Source organism: Labeo rohita, chromosome 18, assembly GCF_022985175.1.
Source record: "Labeo rohita strain BAU-BD-2019 chromosome 18, IGBB_LRoh.1.0, whole genome shotgun sequence".
Classification (NCBI taxonomy): Eukaryota; Metazoa; Chordata; class Actinopteri; order Cypriniformes; family Cyprinidae; genus Labeo; species Labeo rohita.
In genome coordinates, this window is record NC_066886.1 from 16,991,338 (window position 1) to 17,012,774 (window position 21,437).

The window sequence follows — 21,437 nt, forward strand, 5'->3', positions numbered from 1 at the left end:
CTGACAAAGCTGAATTTTTCACAATTCTTTGATGAATAGGAAGTTGTCACTTTTGATCAGTTTAATGCATCCTTGCTGAATAAAAGTATTACATTTCTTTAAAAAAATCTTACTGACTTCACTTTTTTAATGATGTGGGTGGACATCTGTGCCAGCAGTTGAATCTTTTGCTCCTTTATTTTAGTTGTAAGTTTATTTTCTTATATCCAGTAAGGATCTATGAGTTCAACCAAAGGCTTCTGGGAAACAAGTGCAGGATTTTCTAAATTGTTCAACAGCTAGTTCCAAAATCTAATTTAATAATGCTGTTTAAATAAATATCAAATAAACATCAAATAAAGGAAGGGCTACATGAGTATAACAGGAATCTCTTGTTTTTTCTACTTTCTTTTGGGTTTGAACAAAAGCCTGTTTGACTTTCAGTCCTAGCAAAACACTTAAAAGTATTTTTCTCAGAAGTACATCGACCTTTGACGGGTTATTGGATCAGTGGATGATTGTATTTGGATGAACCCTTGATCCCTTCACCTCATCCAGTCAATATTGCCTTGCACTGATACATAATATGGCAAAAATACATGAAAACCCACACACCACACCCATAAGTGCCTGTTGAACATTTATTTAAAAAACTGGCACTTCCATTCAGGCACAAGAGCATCAGTGAGGTCAGATACTGATATGTCTGGCTCACATTCAGTGTTCAAATTCTTTCCAAATGTGTTCAGTGGGGTCAGATTTGGGTTTTGTACAGGCCACTCAAGTGCTAATCAATGGGTAAATCATTTTTATATGAAACTCACTTTGCTCAAGGGTTTTCATACTGAAATAGAAGAGGGTCCCTCCCAAAGTGTTGCCACAAAGTGAAATAAACACAATTCTCAAGACTGTCATTGAATTCTGTAGCATTAAGATCTGTCCTCACTGGAATTAAAGGGCTCAGCCAAACATGCTGTCAGAAAGGGGGTGTTCACATACTTTTGGTAATATAGTGGCTCATCTTATATCTCCCATGTGAACGAGTGGTTTACATAACGATGGAAAGCACTTTGTAGCGCTCTTTATTATTTCACTTGTAAACACATTTATCGTTTTGTGTCTTTGTCTGTTTTGGCTAAATAGAGAGCTGCAGGAATGAGTCCTGAAACCAGAAACAAATGAACGTTTTTGTATTTCCGATTCCATCATTCTTAAGTCATTGGGTGTTTTGAAAGGGTCATTGTTTAAAGGTTTAAAACAAAGTCTGTGGTTAACGCAAGTAATTTTATTCTACAACATAAAATACAACAGTAATTCCCCACTCATGATTTACGTCAGGCTTTTATGTGTCTAGAAAAAGGCTTATATGTGGCTAAATGGGACTACAGAGGTTGTCGGGGACAACAGCTCAGCTATTTTAGTATTGTAATATACTGTTTTAGTTTTTGTTAATATTTTGAATGGATCATAGTTGATCGTTGACCTCTGTTTCTGCCACTGAATAAAACCAAAAAAAATGTCATTTTGACTTTTTCTCTCACATTTATTTTTTTCTCACAATTGTGAGTTTACATCTCACAACTTTTTTTTTTTTTTTTTTTCAAAATTTTGAGATATAAACTCACAAATATGAGAAATTAAGTCAGAATTGCGAGATATAACTCTCATTTGCGAGTTTGACTCGCAATTCTGAGAAAAAAGATCAGGATTGCAAAATCTCATAATAGAGATAAAAACTCACAATTCTGACTTTTTTTCTCAGAATTGAGATATAAACTCGAAATTGCAAGATATATAGTCTAGTTTTGAGGGAGAAAAAAGACAATTCGAATTATTTCTTAGAACTTGCAATTCTGACTTTTTTTCTTAGAATTTTGAGATATAAACTCACAGTTGCAAGATACATAGTCCAGTTTGAAGGGGAAAAAGGTATCAAAGATGTATGAGACTATGGTTGTAGTTCGTATGAGTCAAATCCAGTCTTACACTACATTATTTTCAGTCTGAATGTTTGTCGTTTGTAGGTGGTGCTGCTGGAGGGTCTTGAGAGGGTTCAGTCTTTCTTCCAGAAGAACAGCTGTCGACTCCCTATTAGCCCCAGTCTGGTGGCAAAAGAACTCAATATCAAGGTGAGTACTTAAAGGAGAACTCCACTTCCAGAACAACAATTTACAAATAATTTACTCACCCTTTGTCATCCAGGATGTTCATGTCTTTCTGTCTTCAGTCGTAAAGAAATTATGGTTTTTGAGGAAAGCATTTCAGGATTTTTCTCTATATAATGGACTTCATTGGTGCCTCGATTTTGAACTTCCAAAATGTAGTTTAAATGCAGATTCAAAGGGCTTTAAATGATCCCAGCCAAGGAAGAAGGGTCTTATCTAGCGAAACAATCTGTCATTTTTTTCTGAAAAAAAAAATTTGTATACTTTTTAAGCACAAAAGCTTGTGTAGCACAGGCTCTGGGATGAGCGTCCACAATGCTACGAATTACTAACGGGTCGTTCTTAAACGATTCCTTTATTTTGAACGAATCTTCAATGTGACTCGGGAAGAACGAGTCGTCTCGGGGAGTGATTTGTTCAGTCGCGCACGCGCAACATCCTATTAGGTTCTGTACTGGAATTAGTTCACCTGTTTCGAGTCTTTGGGTTTTTCGAGTCGTTCGTTCATCTTATGGGGCTGAGGTGAGCTGATCATAGACTAAAGACCCAGGTAAACAATTAATCTTTTCTGTTTCTTATAGCATTATAGTTTTGTCTATATGTAGTGTGATCAACGTTTGTGTAAGCAGTAGATGTGTTAGGGAAGTAACACGTAACATTTTAAATATATTTTCCTAAAATGAACAAATTGACTCAAAAAGATTCGTTCATTTTGCTGAACGAGACTCAAAGGTCCGAGACGGTAAAATGATCTGAACTTCCCATCACTACTACGAATCACGTGTAAGTTCATCGTCTGTATACTGAGTATGAGCGAAAAACTCCATCTTATTTTCTCCTACAGCTTGAGAGGAGGACATCGTTGTAACTTTTTGTTTGTAAACAGCTTTGTAAACACTGGGTCTGTAGTTCCGCCTATGTTCGGTGTGACCTTTCGATGTGATTCAATAGTATGTAGTGTCGTGAACATGCATCCCAGAGCCTGTGCTACACCAGCTTTTGTGCTTAAAAAGTATAAAAAAAATATTTTCTGAAAAAAAATGACTGATCGTTTCACTAGATAAGACCCTTCTTCCTCGGCTGGGATCATTTAGAGCCCTTTGAAGCTGCATTTAAACTACATTTTGGAAGTTCAAAATCGGGGCACCATAGAAGTCTATTATATGAAGAAAAATCCTGAAATGCTTTCCTCAAAAACCATAATTCCTTCACGACTGAAGACAGAAAGACATAAACATCTTGGAGGGGGTGAGTAAATTATTTGTGAATTGTTGTTCTAGAATTGAAGTTCTCCTTTAAATTCATGACTGCAAAATTGACCCTATCGAACCTACATTCTCAATCTAATATGTTTTATCAGCTATTTTATCAGCAGTTCTCTAGAGGCTTCAAAAACCACATTTCTAAGGAACAGATCTCTTCAGTTCCCATGTCATGCTTGGTTTTGTTCCGTTTTGCTGGGAAGCGTTTACGTGTGATTCACTTCCTTATCATCCTTGCTCGCTCCCCCTTCTTCCTGTTTCAGATGTAGAGTTCTGCATACTCAGCAAAGTGGTGTCACTGAACTCCATCTCTTCTCCTCCAGTCAGATCTGCCCCCATTTCAAAGACCCTCTTTGTTGCCATGTTGAAGAAGAGAATCTGACTAAAACCCTGAGGCTGATGTTGTGTTGCTTTTGTAACATGGTGCTGCTTTTGTTTAAACTAGGCCTGCTCTTTCTTCAATTCCAACGCCGTACCTCTGAAGATTGCACTGGTTAACGCAGACCCGCTGGGAGACGAAATTAACGTCATGTTTAAGGTGTGTGTACAGTATAGTGAAAGGGGTCCATAGTTAGAATGCATACATGCTGAGGTTTGTTATTGTTTTACATTACATTAGTTTGACAGTAGTTACAGAGCAATTGGGTTCTTTTTAAATGAATTGCCATAAAGGGATCATCCATTGAGCTCAAACTTTAAACAAGTGTAATTGATGGATATTAGCCTTTACTTTAAATATCTGCAACACACAAAGACCTGTATTTAAACCCTCATCTCAGTCATGAACGTGCCCTCTAGTGGTCAAATCTTGTACATACATATTTAAGCATAATTCTAGATACTCTTGTTTTTTTAGGTATGTCTGATAGCTTATCTGTTTTAACTGTAATTCAGGTTGGAGAGGATCTGAGGCAGGACATGTTGGCACTGCAGATGATTCGGATTATGGATCGGATCTGGCTGCAGGAAGGACTAGACCTGCGTATTGTCAACTTCAAATGCATCTCTACTGGAAAAGATAAAGGTACAGTTCAGGTCAAAAGTTTACACACACCTTGCAGAATGTGCAAAATGTTAATTATTTTACCAAAATAACAGGAGCCATACAAAATGCAAGTTATTGTGTATTTAGTACTGACCTGAATAAGATATTTCACATAAAAGATGTTTACATATAGTCCAGAAAAAAAAAAAAATAGATCCACAGCTGTGTTTTTTTGTTTAGTGATAGTTGTTCATGAGTCCCTTGTTTGTCCTGAACAGTTAAACTGCCTGCTGTTCTTCAGAAAAATCCTTCAGGTCTCACAAATTATTTGGTTTTTCAGCATTTTTGTATATTTGATCCCTTTCCAACAATGACTGCATGATTTTAAGACCTGTCTTTTCACACTGAGGACAACTGAGGGGCTCATATGCAACTATTACAGAAGGTTCAAACACTCAGTGATCAGAAAGAAACACAATCCATTAAGAGCCGGGGGGTGAAAACTTTTTTAATTTGTAAATCAGGGTAAATTTAACTTATTCTGGCTTTTGGGAAACATGTAAGTATCTTCTGTAGCTTAAAAAAGGAAAGTACTAAGTACTAAATGAAAAAAATATAACATTTCGGCAAAATAAGACAAATGTACACATCTTCATTCTGTTCAAAAGTTTTCAACCCCTGGCTCTTAATGCATATTTTCTCCTTCTGTAATAAAACCGCACGTCTGCGTCATTCATTCACACAAAAACACGCAGAACACGCAGGATTCATATCTAAATAGTATTTTTGCGGCTTAATATTTACAAACACTATCGCGTTTTAATTTAAGTTTACCGACCTACATTTGATTTATTCATCAAATTCTGTGACATTCCACTTTATACAGTAAATTTCATATTTATGACTGGATTCTGTGATTCCATCTGCGTTTTCGCATCATGGAAATGATAGGGCCTTATGTAGGTATGGCAAAAATGCCTTATTTCATGAGTTCCCCTGGTAAACAAACTTGGCTTGCTGTCCTTAATAGAGGCTCGAACCCAAGGCTCGGCTTGTGCACCGAGTTCAACCCCGCATTGCGGTATTACCTAGAGGGAGAATAACAGAAATAGAGGAGGAGAAGGGGAGGTGGAGGGATGCCAGAAAAACTGACGCTGGGACGGCGCAATGAGAGCTGCTTATATAGGCTCGTAATGATGATTGACAGGACTGAATGATTAGGCTCCTCCCGAACCTACTTCTGGAACTTCATTTAATTCTATGCATAAGAGAGAATGATAAAAATGGAAATGCTAAATTACAACTTTTTATTAAAATGACTGTGACACTATGTATGTGCATTTACGTCTGCTTCTATTATAGTATTTGTGTTTTGTTACACAGGCATGGTGGAGTTGGTTCCGTCTTCGGAAACGCTAAGGAAGATTCAGGTGGAGTACGGAGTGACGGGCTCCTTCAAGGACAAACCTCTCGCCGAGTGGCTTCGCAAGTATAACCCTGCTGAGGATGAGTACGAGAAGGTAACTGGATGATTATCTACAGCAGACCAAGTTCATGTGATTCATTGGGCTTTTGACCCCTGTGTCATCCAAGACGTTCATGTCTTTTCATGAAAAGAAATTAAGGTTTTTGAGGAAAACATTCCGGGATTTTTCTGCATATAGTGGACTTCAATGCGAGATCAGCGGGTTTGAAGGTCCAAATTGCAGTTCCAGTGCAGCTTCAAAAGGCTCTACATGATCCCAGCTGAGAAATAAGGGTCTTATCTAGCATAAAAATTGGACATTTTAAAATACCTACATCCAACATGACTATATAATGTGTGAAGTTGTGGACGCAGAGCTAGTGCAAGATGAGCATTTGTGGTTAAAAAGTAAATACATTTTACTTTTTTAGAACATGACCAATCGTTTCACTAGATAAGACCCTTAATCCTCGGGTAGAACCTTTTGAAGCCTCATTGAAACTGCAACTCTCTGGCCCCTATTGAAATCCACTATATACAGAAAAATCCTGGAATGTTTTTCTCAAAAACCTTCTGTTCTGTTTGACTGAAGAAAGACAGACATGAACATCTTGGATGACATGGGGTGAGTAAATTATCAGGAAATTTATATTCAGAAGTAAACTAATTCTTTAATCGAAAATGTCTCTTGTCAGGCCTCAGAAAATTTCATCTACACCTGCGCGGGATGCTGCGTGGCCACTTACATCCTAGGCATTTGTGACCGTCACAATGACAACATCATGTTGCGCTCCACCGGCCACATGTTCCACATAGACTTTGGAAAGTTCCTGGGTCACGCACAAATGATTGGGAGTTTTAAAAGGTGAATGATGAGTTACGCCAAGTAAGACTACTAAATTTATGGTTTTGTTTGGTTTTATTAATCAGATCTTTTTTTTTTTCTTTGCAGGGACCGAGCACCATTTGTCTTGACCTCTGATATGGCCTATGTCATTAATGGAGGCGAGAGACCCACTAGCCGCTTCCAGCTTTTTGTTGACCTTTGCTCACAAGCCTACAACCTGATACGCAAACACTCCAACCTCTTCCTCAACCTGCTGTCTCTGGTATTATACAGCACCGCACTGCAAACAAAAGAGTCATTTGTGTATCATACATAGAGTCTTGTGTCAACACTGAAGGGCTCTGTGTAAACATTTTGCCAATATAAGATACCTGATATTCACTGCACAACCCTAATAACAGGATGCTGTTGCTTTACTTGGGTTGCTTTACTGTTGATTCTTTATTGATTAGTTTTGTATGTGTTTGACACAGATGACACAGTCTGGTTTACCTGAGCTGACTGGAGTCCAAGATCTCAAATATGTGTATGATGCTCTTCAGCCTCAGACTACAGATGCAGAAGCAACCATTTTCTTCACGAGGTAAATGTTTGTTTGTTTATTTATATTGTTCTCTAATTAACGTTTTTAACGCTAACTTGCTTTTCCGCCACCTTTTTTTCTTCTAGGTTGATTGAATCCAGTCTGGGCAGTGTGGCCACAAAGTTTAATTTCTTCATCCATAATCTGGCCCAGTTGCGATTCTCTGGCCTTCCCTCTAATGATGAGCCAATCCTCTCCTTCGCTCCGCGGACATACACTATGAAACAGGATGGCAGGATCCGAGATGCCTCCGTATTTTCATTTCAGAAGAGATACAATCCAGACAAGCACTACGTAAGATTTTTAAGAGGAGTTTATGAAGCAGTGATGATTCTTGAAGTATCTTAGTATCTTCTTTTCAAGGAAGAACGTGTTCCTAATTTCACAGATTTTCACATCTCTTTCAGACGTATGCTATACGGATTGTTAGGGAAGGTCAGAATGAGCCGCAATTTGTCTTCCGCACCTTTGATGAGTTCCAGGAACTGCACAACAAGCTGACCATCCTTTTCCCTCTGTGGAAGTTGCCGGGGTATGTGAGTTTACCTCTCGTACCATGCTTTGTCCCAATCTGACATTTCAGTGTTCCTAAGAGTCTCTTTCTCTTTATAGATTTCCCAGTAAAATGGTGCTGGGACGTACACATATCAAGGATGTGGCATCCAAGAGGAAGGTGGAATTGAGCAGCTATGTGCACAATCTGATGAGGAGTTCAACAGAAGTCATCCAGGTGGGTGAATAGAAATTTGACATAAACAGTTGTTGCTTTAAAATATTATTTCTTTAAAACTATCTCTTTTTTAAAGAAATAGCTCATCCAAAAATGAAAATTGTGTCATTAATTACTCACCCTCATGTCGTTCCAAACATGTAAGACATTTGTTCATCTTCAGAACATAAATGAAGATATTTTTGAAGAAATCCAAGAGCTTTATAGTCAGCAACACAACTGACACATTCAAGGCCCAGAAAGGTAGTAAGGATATTGTTAAAATAATCCATGTCATATCAGTGCTTCAACCGTAATATTATGAAGATACGAGAACACTTTTTTTCTGCACAAAGAAAACAAAAATAACTTTTTTCAGCAATTTCTTCTCTTTCGTGTCCTTACTACCTTTCTGGGTCTTGAATGTGTCAGTTGCGTTGCTGTCTATTGAGGGTCAAAAGCTCTTGGATTTCATCAAAAATATCTTAATTTGTGTTCTGAAGATGAACGAAGGTCTTACGGGTTTGGAACGACAGGAGAGTGAGTAATTAATGACAGACTTTTCATTTGTGGGTGAACTATCCCTTTAATGTATGTAAGTAATTTCTTTCCGGGAAAAAAAAAGTCTTATTAACACCAAACTTTAAAACAGCAGTGTAAGTAAATGTGACTGAGTTTAATTTTTTGTTTTGGTTTTTTTTTTTTATATTTCTTAGTGTGATCTTATCTACACTTTCTTCCACCCTATTGCGAGAGATGACAAGACTGAGGGGTTTGAAGGACTCTCAAAAACTCCAGGTATGTGTGTCATATATATAATTTTTACATACTGAGGTTCTTTTTAAAGAAAATCACATGTATACTATTATCACCTGCTTACGTTTAGGTTTATTTACAATTGAGGTCAAAAGTTTGCGTACACGTTGCAGAATGTGCAAAATGTTAATTATTTTACCAAAATAAGAGGGATCATACAAAATGCATGTTATTTTTAATTTAGTACTGACCTGAATAAGACATTTCACATAAAATACATTTACATATAGTCCACGAGAGAAAATAATAGTTGAATTTATAAAAATGACCCTTTTGAAAAGTTTACATACAGGCACGCTTAATTCTTAATACTGTGTTGTTACCTGAATGATCCACAGCTGTGTTTTTTTGTTTAGTGATAGTTGTTTATGAGTCCCTGGTTTTTCCTGAACAGTTAAACTGCCCACTGTTCTTCAGGTTCCACAATTTCTTTTTTTTTTTTAGCATTTTTGTGTATTTGAACCCTTTCCAGCAATGGCTGTATGATTTTGAGATCCATCTTTTCACACTGAAGACAACTGAGGGACTCATATGCAACTATTACAGAAGGTTCAAACACTCACTGATGCTTCAGAAAGAAAAACGATGCATTAAGAGCTGGGGTTTAAAACTTTTGAACAGAATGGAGATGTGTACATTTTTCTTATTTTGCCTAAATATCATATCTTTGTCATTTAGTACTGCCCTTCAGAAGCTACAGAAGATACTTACATGTTTCCCAGAAGACAAAATAAGTTAAATTTACCCTGATCAAAAGTTTTTTATTTAGGCAAAATAAGAAAAATGTACATATCTTTATTCTGTTCAAAAGTTTTAACCCCTGGCACTTAATGCATTGTGTTTCCTTCTGAAGCATCAGCGAGCGTTTGAATCTTCTGTAATAGTTGCATATGAGTCCCTCAGTTGTCCTCAGTGTGAAAAGATGGATCTCAAAATCATACAGTCACTGCTGAAAAGGGTTCAAATACTAAAAAAAAGATGCTGGAAAACCAAAGAACTTGTTAGACCTGAAGGGTTTTTCTAAAGAACAGCAGACAGTTTAACTGTTCAGGACAAACAAGGAACTCATGAACAACTATCACTAAAAAAAACAAAACAAAACAAAAAAAACAGCTGTGGATCATTCAGTTAACAACACAGTATTAAGAATTAAGTGTATGTAAACTTTTGAACAGGGTCATTTTTATAAATTCAACTACTATTTTTGTTGTTACTATTAACTATTCAACTATTCAACTACTATTATTGTGTTGACTATATGTAAACATCTTTTATGTGAAATATCATATTCAGGTCAGTACTAAATAAAAAAACAACACGCATTTTGTATAATCCATCTTATTTGGTAAAATAATTAAGCTTCTGTGTGTGTTTTTTTTTTTTTTAACATTTAACACACCACATTATCATGATTGTTTTCATATATTTGATGTCTGTTTGGCAGATACGCCTCCAGTGAGTCCCACCACTGGCCGCGTGGAGGGTGAGGTGAAGCTGTCAGTGTCCTACAGAAACAGCACGCTCTTCATCATGGTCATGCACATTAAAGACCTGGTAAGAACTATGAAAAGCACCTGTCTTAAACCGCAGTTTCTGTTCATTCCAAAACCTCACCCGTTTTTTTCTTCTAAACAGGTGTCAAATGACGGAGCAGACCCAAACCCTTATGTAAAAACATACCTTCTCCCAGACCCCCACAAAACCTCCAAACGCAAAACAAAGATCGCGAGGAAAACTAGGAACCCGACATTTAATGAAATGGTAAGCAAAACCTTCCTATTTAACCGTTCATGCTTTATTCTAAAGCTAACAAACAACTTCCTTCTCTGTTTCGTAGCTGGTGTACAGCGGCTACAGTAAGGAAACCCTGAAGCAAAGGGAACTTCAACTGAGCGTGCTCAGTGCAGAGTCTCTACGAGAGAACTGCTGTTTGGGTGGCATCACCCTCAGCCTTAAAGACTTTGACCTGAGCAGAGAAACGGTCAAGTGGTACAAGCTCACCGCTGTGCCCTACTTTTAGATCTGACGATTTCCAGTCTTTAATGAAAGGTGAGGAGACTGCAGCAAGTGCCCTTACAGGACCACTCACATTCCCCCAGCATCCCTCTCTTCTCTCTCTCTATGACACTAATCAAGGTTGAGTCCTTGTTGAAAGAATCAATCCACCTAACTTTATGTGTGAAATCAACATTCGTGTTCTGTACATTTGGAACTTAAAAGAGGACCAAACGGCTCACTTAAAGAAGAGTTTATATTATTATTATTATATATATATATATATATAAGAATATATATAGAGAGATTGACACTTGTATTTTTAAAACGGCTCATTTTTACACTTTCCTTTTCTACATATGCAGATAAGAAACATTAAAAGTCTGTAAGGTTTTAAGCTATCAAAACAAGCACAGCAGAGTTCACTGTGCTTTTGATAAAGTGCCAAATGAACTGAACAAACTCGACCACTTCCCTTTAGGGAACAATAGCAGGGTGCCTTCACGCTCTCCTTTCGTTTTCGCTCTTGGTTTTAAAAGGCCCTGTTTTGTAAGATAATGTAGTATGTACTTCCCATGGGCTGATCGGAGTCGGTCACCAACAGATTTGTATAATAAACCCTCTTTAAAAAGGGAACGGCACCTGTGGCTTAAAGCTGCTGCCTGAGCTCAGCTGAATCGATTATTAGGAGGCATTTTTAAAAAGATGTATAAGATTGTCATCACTCACTCTGTTAAAAATACATTTTGAATGGTTATTAACATGGCCAGTTATTTATTGGTTATCTTAACCTTACCGAATCAATGTTTGCTGTAATTCTGTCTCTCTCTTAAGGAAAATTAAATGTTTTTGAACACCTCTCTGTATAATTTCTTTGTTTTGAGGTTTTGTTTACTTTGATCCAGTAGGGGGCAGGCAAGAAACACACAACAGTTCAATATTATAGTTTGCATCTACTGTAAATGTTTACTTTCATAAATTAGTTATCTCTTTTTAGTAAACTTGTATAGTTGTATCCAGTTTTACTATTATCATATTTTCATATTTGGTTAAAAGGTTTTATTATAAATTATATTATCATAATTAGGTTTAATAGTCTTAAGTTAATTTTATGCTATTTGATTTCCAGTGTTATTTTAACATTATCTATATACTATTATAGTAACTATTGGTGTTTTGAATTAGCTTTGCATTTTTAATTTTCATTGTAATTTTTTTTTTTTTTTGCTTTTATGGATTATATTTAACCTTTGTTAAATTCAGTTTTAGTAATTTAAGTACTTCAGCTTATTCATTATTTTTAGTTTGTTGGCAAAGCAACATTTCTATTTTTTTCTTAACTTTTAAGTTTTTCCTTAAAAATAAATTATAATAAAATAAATAGATTTTTGAATTAGAGATGAATTCTTAATGTTAATTTTTTATGTTTTAAGTAATTTTATATGCTTTTGACATTTGTATTTTGCTTTTATTGATTACTTTTATTCTCTTTTCTTACTAATAAAATAAATTGATTTCCAGTGTTATTTCAGTATTATCTATATACTATTATAGTAACTATTAGTATTGTGAATTAGCTTTGAATTTTTTTATTTTATTTTTTTAAGTTTGAAGTAATTGTATGTGCTTTCATCATTTTTTATTTTGCTTTTATTATTAATTATATTTAACCTTTTTAAAATTCAGTTTAAATAATTTAAGTATTTCGGCTTAAAATTACTTTTAGTTTGTTGTCTAAGCAAATTTTTTTTCATAAATAAATACTAATAAATAAATTGATTTGACAGTGTTATTTTAGTATTATGTATATACTATTATAGTAACTATTAGTATTTTGAATTAGCTCTAAAATGTTTTTTTTTTTTTTTTAAGTTTGAAGTAATTTTATGTGCTTTTGTCATTTTTATTTTGATTTTATAGATTATATTTACCTTATTTAAATTCAGTTTTAGTAAGTTAAGTACTTTGGCTTAAAATTATTTTAAGTTGGCAAAGCAACATTTCTAATTTTTTCTCAAAAATAAATACTAATGAAATAAATTGATTTTCAGTGTTATTTTAGTATTATCTATATACTGTCATAGTAACTATTAGTATTTTGAATTTGCTTCGAATTAAGTTTGAAGCAATTTTATGTGCTTTTGTCATTTTTATTTTGCTTTTATTTACTATATTTAACCTTTTTAAAATTCATCTTAAGTAAGCTTAAGTACTTCAGCTTAAAATTATTTTTAGTTTGTTGGCAAAGCAACATTTCAAATTTTTTCTTAAAAAAAAAATACTCATAGAATTAATTGATTTCCAGTGTTATTTTAGTATTATCTATAGACCATTGTATCAATTATTAGTATTTTGAATGAGCTTTGAAGTTTTAATTTTAATTTTATTATTATTATTATTATTATTATTTTTAAGTTTGAAATAATTTTTTGGGCTTTCGTCTTTTTTTTTTTTTTTTTTTTTTTTTTTTGACTTTAGATGATAATATTTAACCATTTTTTAAATTTCAGTTTTAGTAATTGAAATACTTCAGCTTTAAATTATTTTTAATTTGTTGCCAAGGCAACATTTCTAATTTATCTTTACGTTAAGTTTTTCCTAAATATAAATACTAATAAAATAAATAGTTTTCCAGTGTTATTTTAGTATTATTTATAATAGTAACTATTAGTATTTTAAATTAGCTTTTAATTTTAATTTTAATTGTATTTATATTTGTATGTTTAAAGTAATTTTATGTGCTTTCATCATTTTTATTTTGCTTTATTGATTATTTTTAACCTTTCTAAATTCAGTTTTAGTAAATTAAGTACTAATTAGTAATTTTAAGTTAAGCTTAAAATTATTTTTAGTTTGTTGGCAAAGCAACATTTTACATTTTTCTTAACTTACTAACAAAATAAATACTTTTAATTTTGATTAATTTCGATTAACATTATTTCAACAGTTTTAGATAACAATAACACTGGTGATTTGTGATTAAAGCTGCTATTGAAGATGTGTAAGAACACACCTTAAAGCGATAGCTCACCCAAAAAATACAATTCTGTCATCACTTACTCATGTTGAGTAACTACAGTGATTGTGTTGTTCCAAACCTGAATGATTTAAAAGTAAATATTAGTAAATGGTAACCAAAACTGTTTATTCTGTAATTTTGTGGTGGACTATACCTTTAAAGCTTTGACAATCACACACTAATGATTTCTGCTGAGATGTAGGTGTGAACCTTGGGGACTCTTGTGGTGTGGCCCAGGTGCGCTTCGTCATTGGTGGTAAAAGGTCTAAAAGGCCTGACCTCAGATCTGCCAGCGTTTCTGCACCACCTCATTTAACAGGCTGTTGCTGAGAGAAAGCGTCTGGAGCGAAAGAGAAAGAGAAAAGCAGTCTGGAAAGTACACACATTTACTTTGTCTCCAGAGTGACAGATTACTGATGAAGAAGTATGCATGATTTGACATTAGGTTTTGCTCCTGGACAGTCACACAAAGCTGCTGTAGTACATTTTGTATTTCTAGGTATAATAAAAAACAGTGCAAAATGTTACAGATGATAATAAATTCCATCTGCTTCCATTCAAATAATGCGTTTTGTCAATTGATGTTTACTCCATGTGTTTAATTTATATCCTTGTGACTTGAATTGTAATGTAATTCTCACAACATATGTCGAAATATTAAAAATATGTAAGGGTTTTTTTCACATTTCTACAATACAAAAATGTTAAGTTCCGTCTTGGTTGAGAGCAGAATTCACAGCTTGGTCCATCGACGTAGCCAGTGTAAAATCCTAATTTTTACTTCATTCAGTCATTGTTTTATCATTTAAAATACATAAATGATTAATTATGTCTAAATATATTACCACGATTATATTGCAAGCTTACTGTAACTGCGTGATGTAATAGTAGCAATCTGTATACCTGTTGCTTCATGATATTTCACATGGGACAACAAACCATGCGTCACTCGGCTACGCCATAGAATGGGCGTGGTTTGTTGCGAAAGAGGGCGGTGCCAAGTTGAGTGACACATAAGCGATCCAATCAACGGTCGCATGGTTGCAGGGTTGGGGATATTTGTTTATAGTAGAGTGCTTTCTTAAGTTGGGGTCGTTTGTCTTCAGTCGTACGTTCATTCGGAGGTGCTGTAAACGGGACTTGGTAATCATGTGGACCTCAGCAGCTTTCGCTCGGAGTTAACGCTCACATATCTGGGAAGATGTGGTTAGCAAACTTCAAAACTCAGCCGATAAATTACTACAGTGAAAACAAACCAAGGGACGAGTATCAGAATACGTGACAGGGTATTGTTTGAGGATGGAAAGGAGCGCATCGGAGCGGACCGCGCTGCGGCGGTTCGGGGACAGCGGCATGATGCTTCTGCCCTGGACGAAACAGATCCTGACGGTGGTGTGGGAACACCTGAGACTGCTGGTCCAGGTCATCTGCTGCACCTTCATGACGGGTAATTGTGGTTTTACTGATTCACATATTTGCTTCGAAATGTTTTGCTATCCATCTGCTGTGCCATTGCAGGTTTACAAAATCAAGTATTTAAAAAAAAAAGTATTTTCTCCAGAGGAGAGTGACAAAAAGTATAGGGAAAACAGCAGTAGTGGTGCAATACTGAATTTTATTAAAACCAAATTATTGCATTTAAATGTTTTGCTCCATATGCTTTGTCACTGCAGGTTTAAATAATCATATTTACTGTACAGATGCGCTTATCTATAATAATAACGTAGATCATTGTATAGTATTAAGTATTATATTATTATTTAATATTTAACTTGTATATATTGTGTTGTTGTTGTTGTTGTTATCATTGTATAAATAAATTATTCTTATAGATTAAAAGTGCAAACTGTGTAAAAATGTGAAATGAAACCTGCAAAAAAGCGCTGTTGATCAATTTATTTGAATACTTTTGATTCAACATTTTCATATTTATTAATTTACATTCATTCATTTAGCTTTTGTCCAAAACGATATATATTCTATATATATATTCTTTAGAGGAGTAAAAAAAAAAAAAAAAAAAAACAACATTAATAGTTTTGTTTATTATAATAATAATACAATATAATATTATACACACACACACACACACACACACACATATATATATATATATATATATATGTGTGTGTGTGTGTGTGTGTATAAACATTATAAATAATTTTTATTATTTTATTATATTTATTATTAATAAAATTAAGTATAAATAATAAAAATAATATATAATAATAATAAATATTATATATTTTTTATATTTTATATACATATAATACATGTTTAAAAATTACAATTACATATAAATAATAAAAAACAATATATAATAATGATATTATATATTCAATATTATTATATTTATTATTATATTAGATTTATTCATAATAACATTAAATATGAATAATAAAAGTAATATATAATAACAAAATATATAATAAAACAAATATTATATATATCATTTTTATTCTTATATGTACATAATATTTATAATAATAATAATAATTATTATTATTATTTCTAATAAAATTAAATATAAACAATCAAAATAATATATAATAAATAGTATGTGTGATTGTGTGTGTGTGTGTGTATATATATATATATATATATACATTATTATTCGTGTTTGATTATATTATTTCTTAAACGTTATTATTGTTGTTATTATTATTATTCATTTTATAATAAATAAATAGATGTTTCATAAATAATACAATTAAATAATAATAGTAATAATAAATATAATATAAATATAATAATAAATATTGTATTATTTATATTATTTTATTTATTGTATTATTTTTATTATTCATATTTATTATTCTTAAACATGTATTATTATTATTATTATTAATAATAATAGAAATAATAATAATAATAGTATTATACACATACATACATACACGCATATTATTATTATTACTATGATTTTGTAATGAGAAGGGAAAAACTTCAGTATTTTAACATTTTATTATTGATTAAAACACATAATACTATCTATCTATCTATCTATCTATCTATCTATCTATCTATCGTTTCAATTAATTTATTAAAGTGAGAAAGTCTTTTGTTTATAGCCTAAGGTAATTTCACCAACTCTTTGTTTGGTCTCCAGTTTTCCAGATGTTCAGGTTTGAAGTCCACCTGAGAATTACAGACGAGACAGGGCAACACATCCAGCACATGACAAGTGGGTCAGGAGACCCTTCTGAAAGTTTCCTGCTTTCATCCTTGTTTGAAAACAACAAAAACATGGTGGTCGGGGGTTCCAATCCGCTTTCAAAATTCGGCAGGGACCCATTTGACGTGAGCTCCCACTCCAGAGCCGTCCTGTCCAGTCTGGTCAGCGACGAACTCTGTTGCTCCTTGGTAGACGACTTTGTGTCCCACGCAACAGAGTGTCTCAATGACACCGAAGATCTGTACATTGGAGATCACTCCGTGTGGAAACACGGATACGACTGGACCATATTAGGAGGATCAGACAGGAAATGCTCAGAGAACACCTGCACGTTTACAGCACATGTGTCTGGGTTTTCTACAAAGGAGTTTGTAAAGCATCAGAAGCCCATCGGTGATCCTGATTTAACTACAGATGTTCAAGCTTCATGTCAAGTTCAGTCAGTCGGTCAATTCTCAGACAGCAGCGAGTTCAGCTGGGGAAGCACAGACAGCTCTTGTTTTGAAGGAGAACGAGAGGAGAACGACAAACTCTGGGATCTTCTAACCAGCTCAACGGATCCATATCATCCTTTACACTTCACGGCATGCTTATCCAGTGCGGTTCCTGAAAAAAGCAAAACGCTGGTGGTTTCAAAGCCTGAAAGTCCCACTGTATCACAATCCACTGCATCTACAGGCTCTGATTCTTCCAAACCAGGTTCTGAAGATGAAGAAGAAGAGGCTTTATGGAGATCCCTCTCTCAGAATGACGACCCATATCACCCATTGAATTTCAGAGCCCCTCTTCAAAGCTCACCAGCCACACCAATACCTTCAAAACATGAATCGCCAAGTGGCAACACACAAAATAAAACGGATAGACTCTTAAAATCTTCAAGGCGCTCAAAGCCGTCGTTACCGCCAAGTAAAGTTCCTCGCCATTGCTGCCACAAATTACCTGTTGAGACATTATCAGTGGTGCCATGGAGAAGACATGTTGGTCTGACTGCTCTTCAAGGGCAACCAGAGGAAATGTCCCACTTTTAAGAAGGTAATTATCAGTCTTAAAGGTGACATATCATGAAAATCTGACTTCAGTGTTTAAGTGCTATGAACGGGTCCCTGGTGCATCTACCAACCCAGAAAAAGTGAAAAAGAGCAACCCAGTAGATTTTTTTAGTAGGCCTTTCTATGCAAGCTTGTGAAAAAACAAATTTTATTATAATATTGTCACACAAGCACAGAACACTATTTAGACTCCCAGCCTCAGAGGAGATAAAAGAGCAGTGGATTTATTGATTTATTTACTGTCTATTACCCTGCTGCCATACAGATCTAATATAAACATGCAATTTCTTTCCTAGCTGTTTTTGTGTGTTTTTAACATAAACTTCTGTGTATTTTACAGTTTAAGCGCAATATGACACAAAAGAGATTGCAGTTAAACAGTTTAGTACTCACATGTGACAGCCGCTTTCTGTGCATTTGCTTCAGATGTGTGCGCTCAGAAAAGTGTATGTGATAAGTTTACACGAATATGGTTTAAAATGCATGATTTTAGCACGACAGACATGATAATCAAAACCAAACAGATGTTTTTTAGCAGAGTATCCTAGGTACGATCTGTAAAGGCACAGTATTATTCTGGAAAAAAGGGGGCAGGGACAGGGTTGCCAGGTTTTCACAACAAAACCCCCCCTAGTTGCTACTCAAAACTAGCTTAATGGCATTTCCAGCGGTAAAAATCACGTTCCGGGGGGTAAAGTACGCATTTTTTTTTGGCAGGGTTCCCCTGGTAAACTTTGCATTCCAGGTGCTTTTATCATGTTATTGGGGTTGTTTCAACCTGAGGGCATGAAAAACTAACTGTAGCAATAGTGTTAAAGTAGCGCAATTCTGTTGAAAAACCTGGCAACACTGGGCAGGGAGCATCAGCTTATTTGCATTTAAAGAGACATGCATGAAAACAGTGTGTTTATGCTTCCACTCAAAATAAGCATTTTCAAAATTATATGATAAATGATCTGTGGGGTATTTTAAGCTAAAACTTCACAGACACATTCTGGGGACACCTGAGACTTACATTACATAATGTACAAAGAGGCATAGTAGGTCTCCTTTAAGGTGCGGTCAACACTGTATGGCGAATTTTCATGATTGGGAATTTTATTTTCTCCAGGCAGATTTCGCAACAGGTTCAAGCTGGTTATGCAAAATCGCCACACTAACCAACAGAAAGCTGCTTGGTTTGATTATTGTGTGAGCTGTGCTTCATACATTGCAACACTATTGACAATAACCTTTTGCTAATTTGCTAATCTGACTGAACCTTTATGGTGCTTTAGACATTAGTGTGCATTCACACTTGTCATGTTTGGTTTGATTAAAACGAACTCTGGTCCGATTGCTTTGTTAGTGCGGTTCATTTGAGTAAGTGTAAACGCTGCCATTCAAACTCTGGCGTGCACCAAACAAGCAGACCCATCTAAAAAGATGGGTCTCGGTCCGCTTCCAAATGAACTCTGGTGCGGTTTGAATGAAATACGAACGCAACACGAACCAAAAACAGGAAGTAATGACAAGATGCGACGCTATGCGAAATATACGTCATTCAACCTGACCAATCAGGTTGTGAGCGTATCGTTATTCCTTTAGGTTCGGTATCTTTAGGTTCGCTGTCAAAAATGCCAGTGTGAACTTTAAGCAGACCCAAACCTAATGTATCATTTTCCTTTTTGGTCCGGACCAAATAAACCAAATGAACCGAACTAGAAGTGTGAACACACCCTAAGTCAACTATAAATCATTGTTTGATAACATATTGATATTGATTGACTAATATTGCTGATCTTTTCCAGGTGAAATTTTCTCCCGTCATACAAGTCCACAAGATGCAAGCTTGGTCCTTTGCCTTTCAAGCATCTCGTAAGGGACCGTGGGAGGAATTCGCGCGGGACAGAGACCGTTTCCGAAAAAGAATCAGTGAAACTGAAAAGGCCATTGGCTACTGTTTTAATTTGTCACACCGGGAAAAGCTGTGGGCCTATAAGGACAGCGTACAGAAGAAATAACCAGCCCTTGATTGGGAAAAAACAGTTTCTGATTGTAATTATTGATTTTATAGTTTCCAGGCCAGCCGCTAGACTGTTATATTGACTTAAATTGACATTTATACCTCACTGCTGTGTCCCAACACACATTGTACCATGATTGCTACTGAATGTTGCTACTGCTGTTTTCTGTTTTTGTTTTTTTGCTATGCCTTACAGACTCTTCAGTGAAAGTGATCACACATATTTGTTTTTAACACAAATTGTTGATAGATTTTTCACCCAAAATGAATGTTATGCCAACATTTACCATCATGCCATTCCAAGCTTGTGTAATTTTCTTATTTTGTTTATATGAAACACAAAAGAAGACTTTTTGAAAAATGACATGCCGTCCTGAGGGTCCAGTGTCGTTTTGGACCGCATTAACTTTCATTGTATAGACAAAATAGTTTAGTGAAAATAGTTTTAAATAATTCAGTAATAATATCTCCTCTTGTGTTTCACAAAACAAAGAAAGTCACATAGGTTTGGAATGATATGAGGAAGAGTAAAAGAGGACAATTTTAGACCATTTTAATTTTGGGATAGATTATACCTTGTTTATTTCAGTGGTTTTAAATGGTGTGCAAATAGGCTGCTATTATTTTAGTATTATTATTATTTATTATAAGTTGAAGAAAATGCATAAAAAATGTAACAAGGCCAAGTTTCAATGCACCTCAATGTTTACATTTTTCTATATATAGATATATATTTGTTCAAATAGACTTCTGTTCAAACGTTTTGCGGTCAGTGAGATTTTCTTTTTTATGCTTTTAATACTTTTTAAATACTTTTAATTAATACTTTTATTCAGCAAGGACATAATCAAAAGTGACAATCAAAACATTTATATTGTCACAAAATATTTCTATTTTAAATGAATGTTGTCACATTTTCTTAAAAATTATTAAGCACCACAACAATTTTCAACAGTGATAATAATAAGCAACGTTTCTTGAGCAGCAAATCAGCATATTAGATTGATTTTTGAAGGATCATGTGATAGAATCACAGGAATAAATTACATTTTAAATATAAAATATATATATTTTTTATTGTTTAACTGAATTTTGATCAAATAAATACACTTGGTGAACATAATAGACTTCATTACAAAATATTAAAAAATCCTACTGACCACAAACTTTTGAACAGTAGTGCATATGTTAAAAAATTACATCCTACAGCTTATGTCCTACAAAAACAGATGCTGTTATAAGATCTTTGCTACATTTGACTTCACTGATCATTGCAGTTTGTGCTTGAGAATAAATTAAACGACTCTTCAAATGTTCAATTATCACATCCTGCATTTGTTTGAATGTACAATTATTTCCTTGCACACTGTGTACTGGCTCATT

The 21,437-nt window shown here is 34.5% G+C and overlaps 2 protein-coding genes across 4 annotated transcripts in view; both read left to right on the forward strand.

Annotated features, from left to right (window-relative positions):
* Nucleotides 1–11,664, forward strand: part of pik3c2a (phosphatidylinositol-4-phosphate 3-kinase, catalytic subunit type 2 alpha) — a 53,923-nt gene extending 42,259 nt beyond the window's left edge. For all 3 annotated transcript variants that reach the window (XM_051135017.1, XM_051135016.1, XM_051135018.1), the window contains exons 20-33: nucleotides 2,004–2,108; nucleotides 3,852–3,944; nucleotides 4,301–4,430; nucleotides 5,775–5,911; nucleotides 6,552–6,721; nucleotides 6,809–6,965; nucleotides 7,177–7,286; nucleotides 7,373–7,580; nucleotides 7,694–7,818; nucleotides 7,899–8,016; nucleotides 8,712–8,793; nucleotides 10,256–10,365; nucleotides 10,447–10,572; nucleotides 10,649–11,664. In XM_051135017.1, the coding sequence (XP_050990974.1) occupies nucleotides 2,004–2,108; nucleotides 3,852–3,944; nucleotides 4,301–4,430; nucleotides 5,775–5,911; nucleotides 6,552–6,721; nucleotides 6,809–6,965; nucleotides 7,177–7,286; nucleotides 7,373–7,580; nucleotides 7,694–7,818; nucleotides 7,899–8,016; nucleotides 8,712–8,793; nucleotides 10,256–10,365; nucleotides 10,447–10,572; nucleotides 10,649–10,831 (1,854 nt within the window). In that variant the 3' untranslated portion in view covers nucleotides 10,832–11,664. The remainder of the gene's footprint in view (nucleotides 1–2,003; nucleotides 2,109–3,851; nucleotides 3,945–4,300; nucleotides 4,431–5,774; nucleotides 5,912–6,551; nucleotides 6,722–6,808; nucleotides 6,966–7,176; nucleotides 7,287–7,372; nucleotides 7,581–7,693; nucleotides 7,819–7,898; nucleotides 8,017–8,711; nucleotides 8,794–10,255; nucleotides 10,366–10,446; nucleotides 10,573–10,648) is intronic.
* A 3,228-nt stretch (nucleotides 11,665–14,892) lies between these two features.
* ppp1r15b (protein phosphatase 1, regulatory subunit 15B) lies at nucleotides 14,893–21,352 on the forward strand. The gene is given in 4 exon segments (XM_051135042.1): nucleotides 14,893–15,272; nucleotides 16,935–17,998; nucleotides 18,000–18,032; nucleotides 19,840–21,352. Coding segments are annotated over 4 exon segments (1,458 nt in total). The 5' UTR covers nucleotides 14,893–15,124; the 3' UTR covers nucleotides 20,053–21,352.
* Nucleotides 21,353–21,437: the final 85 nt, after the last annotated feature.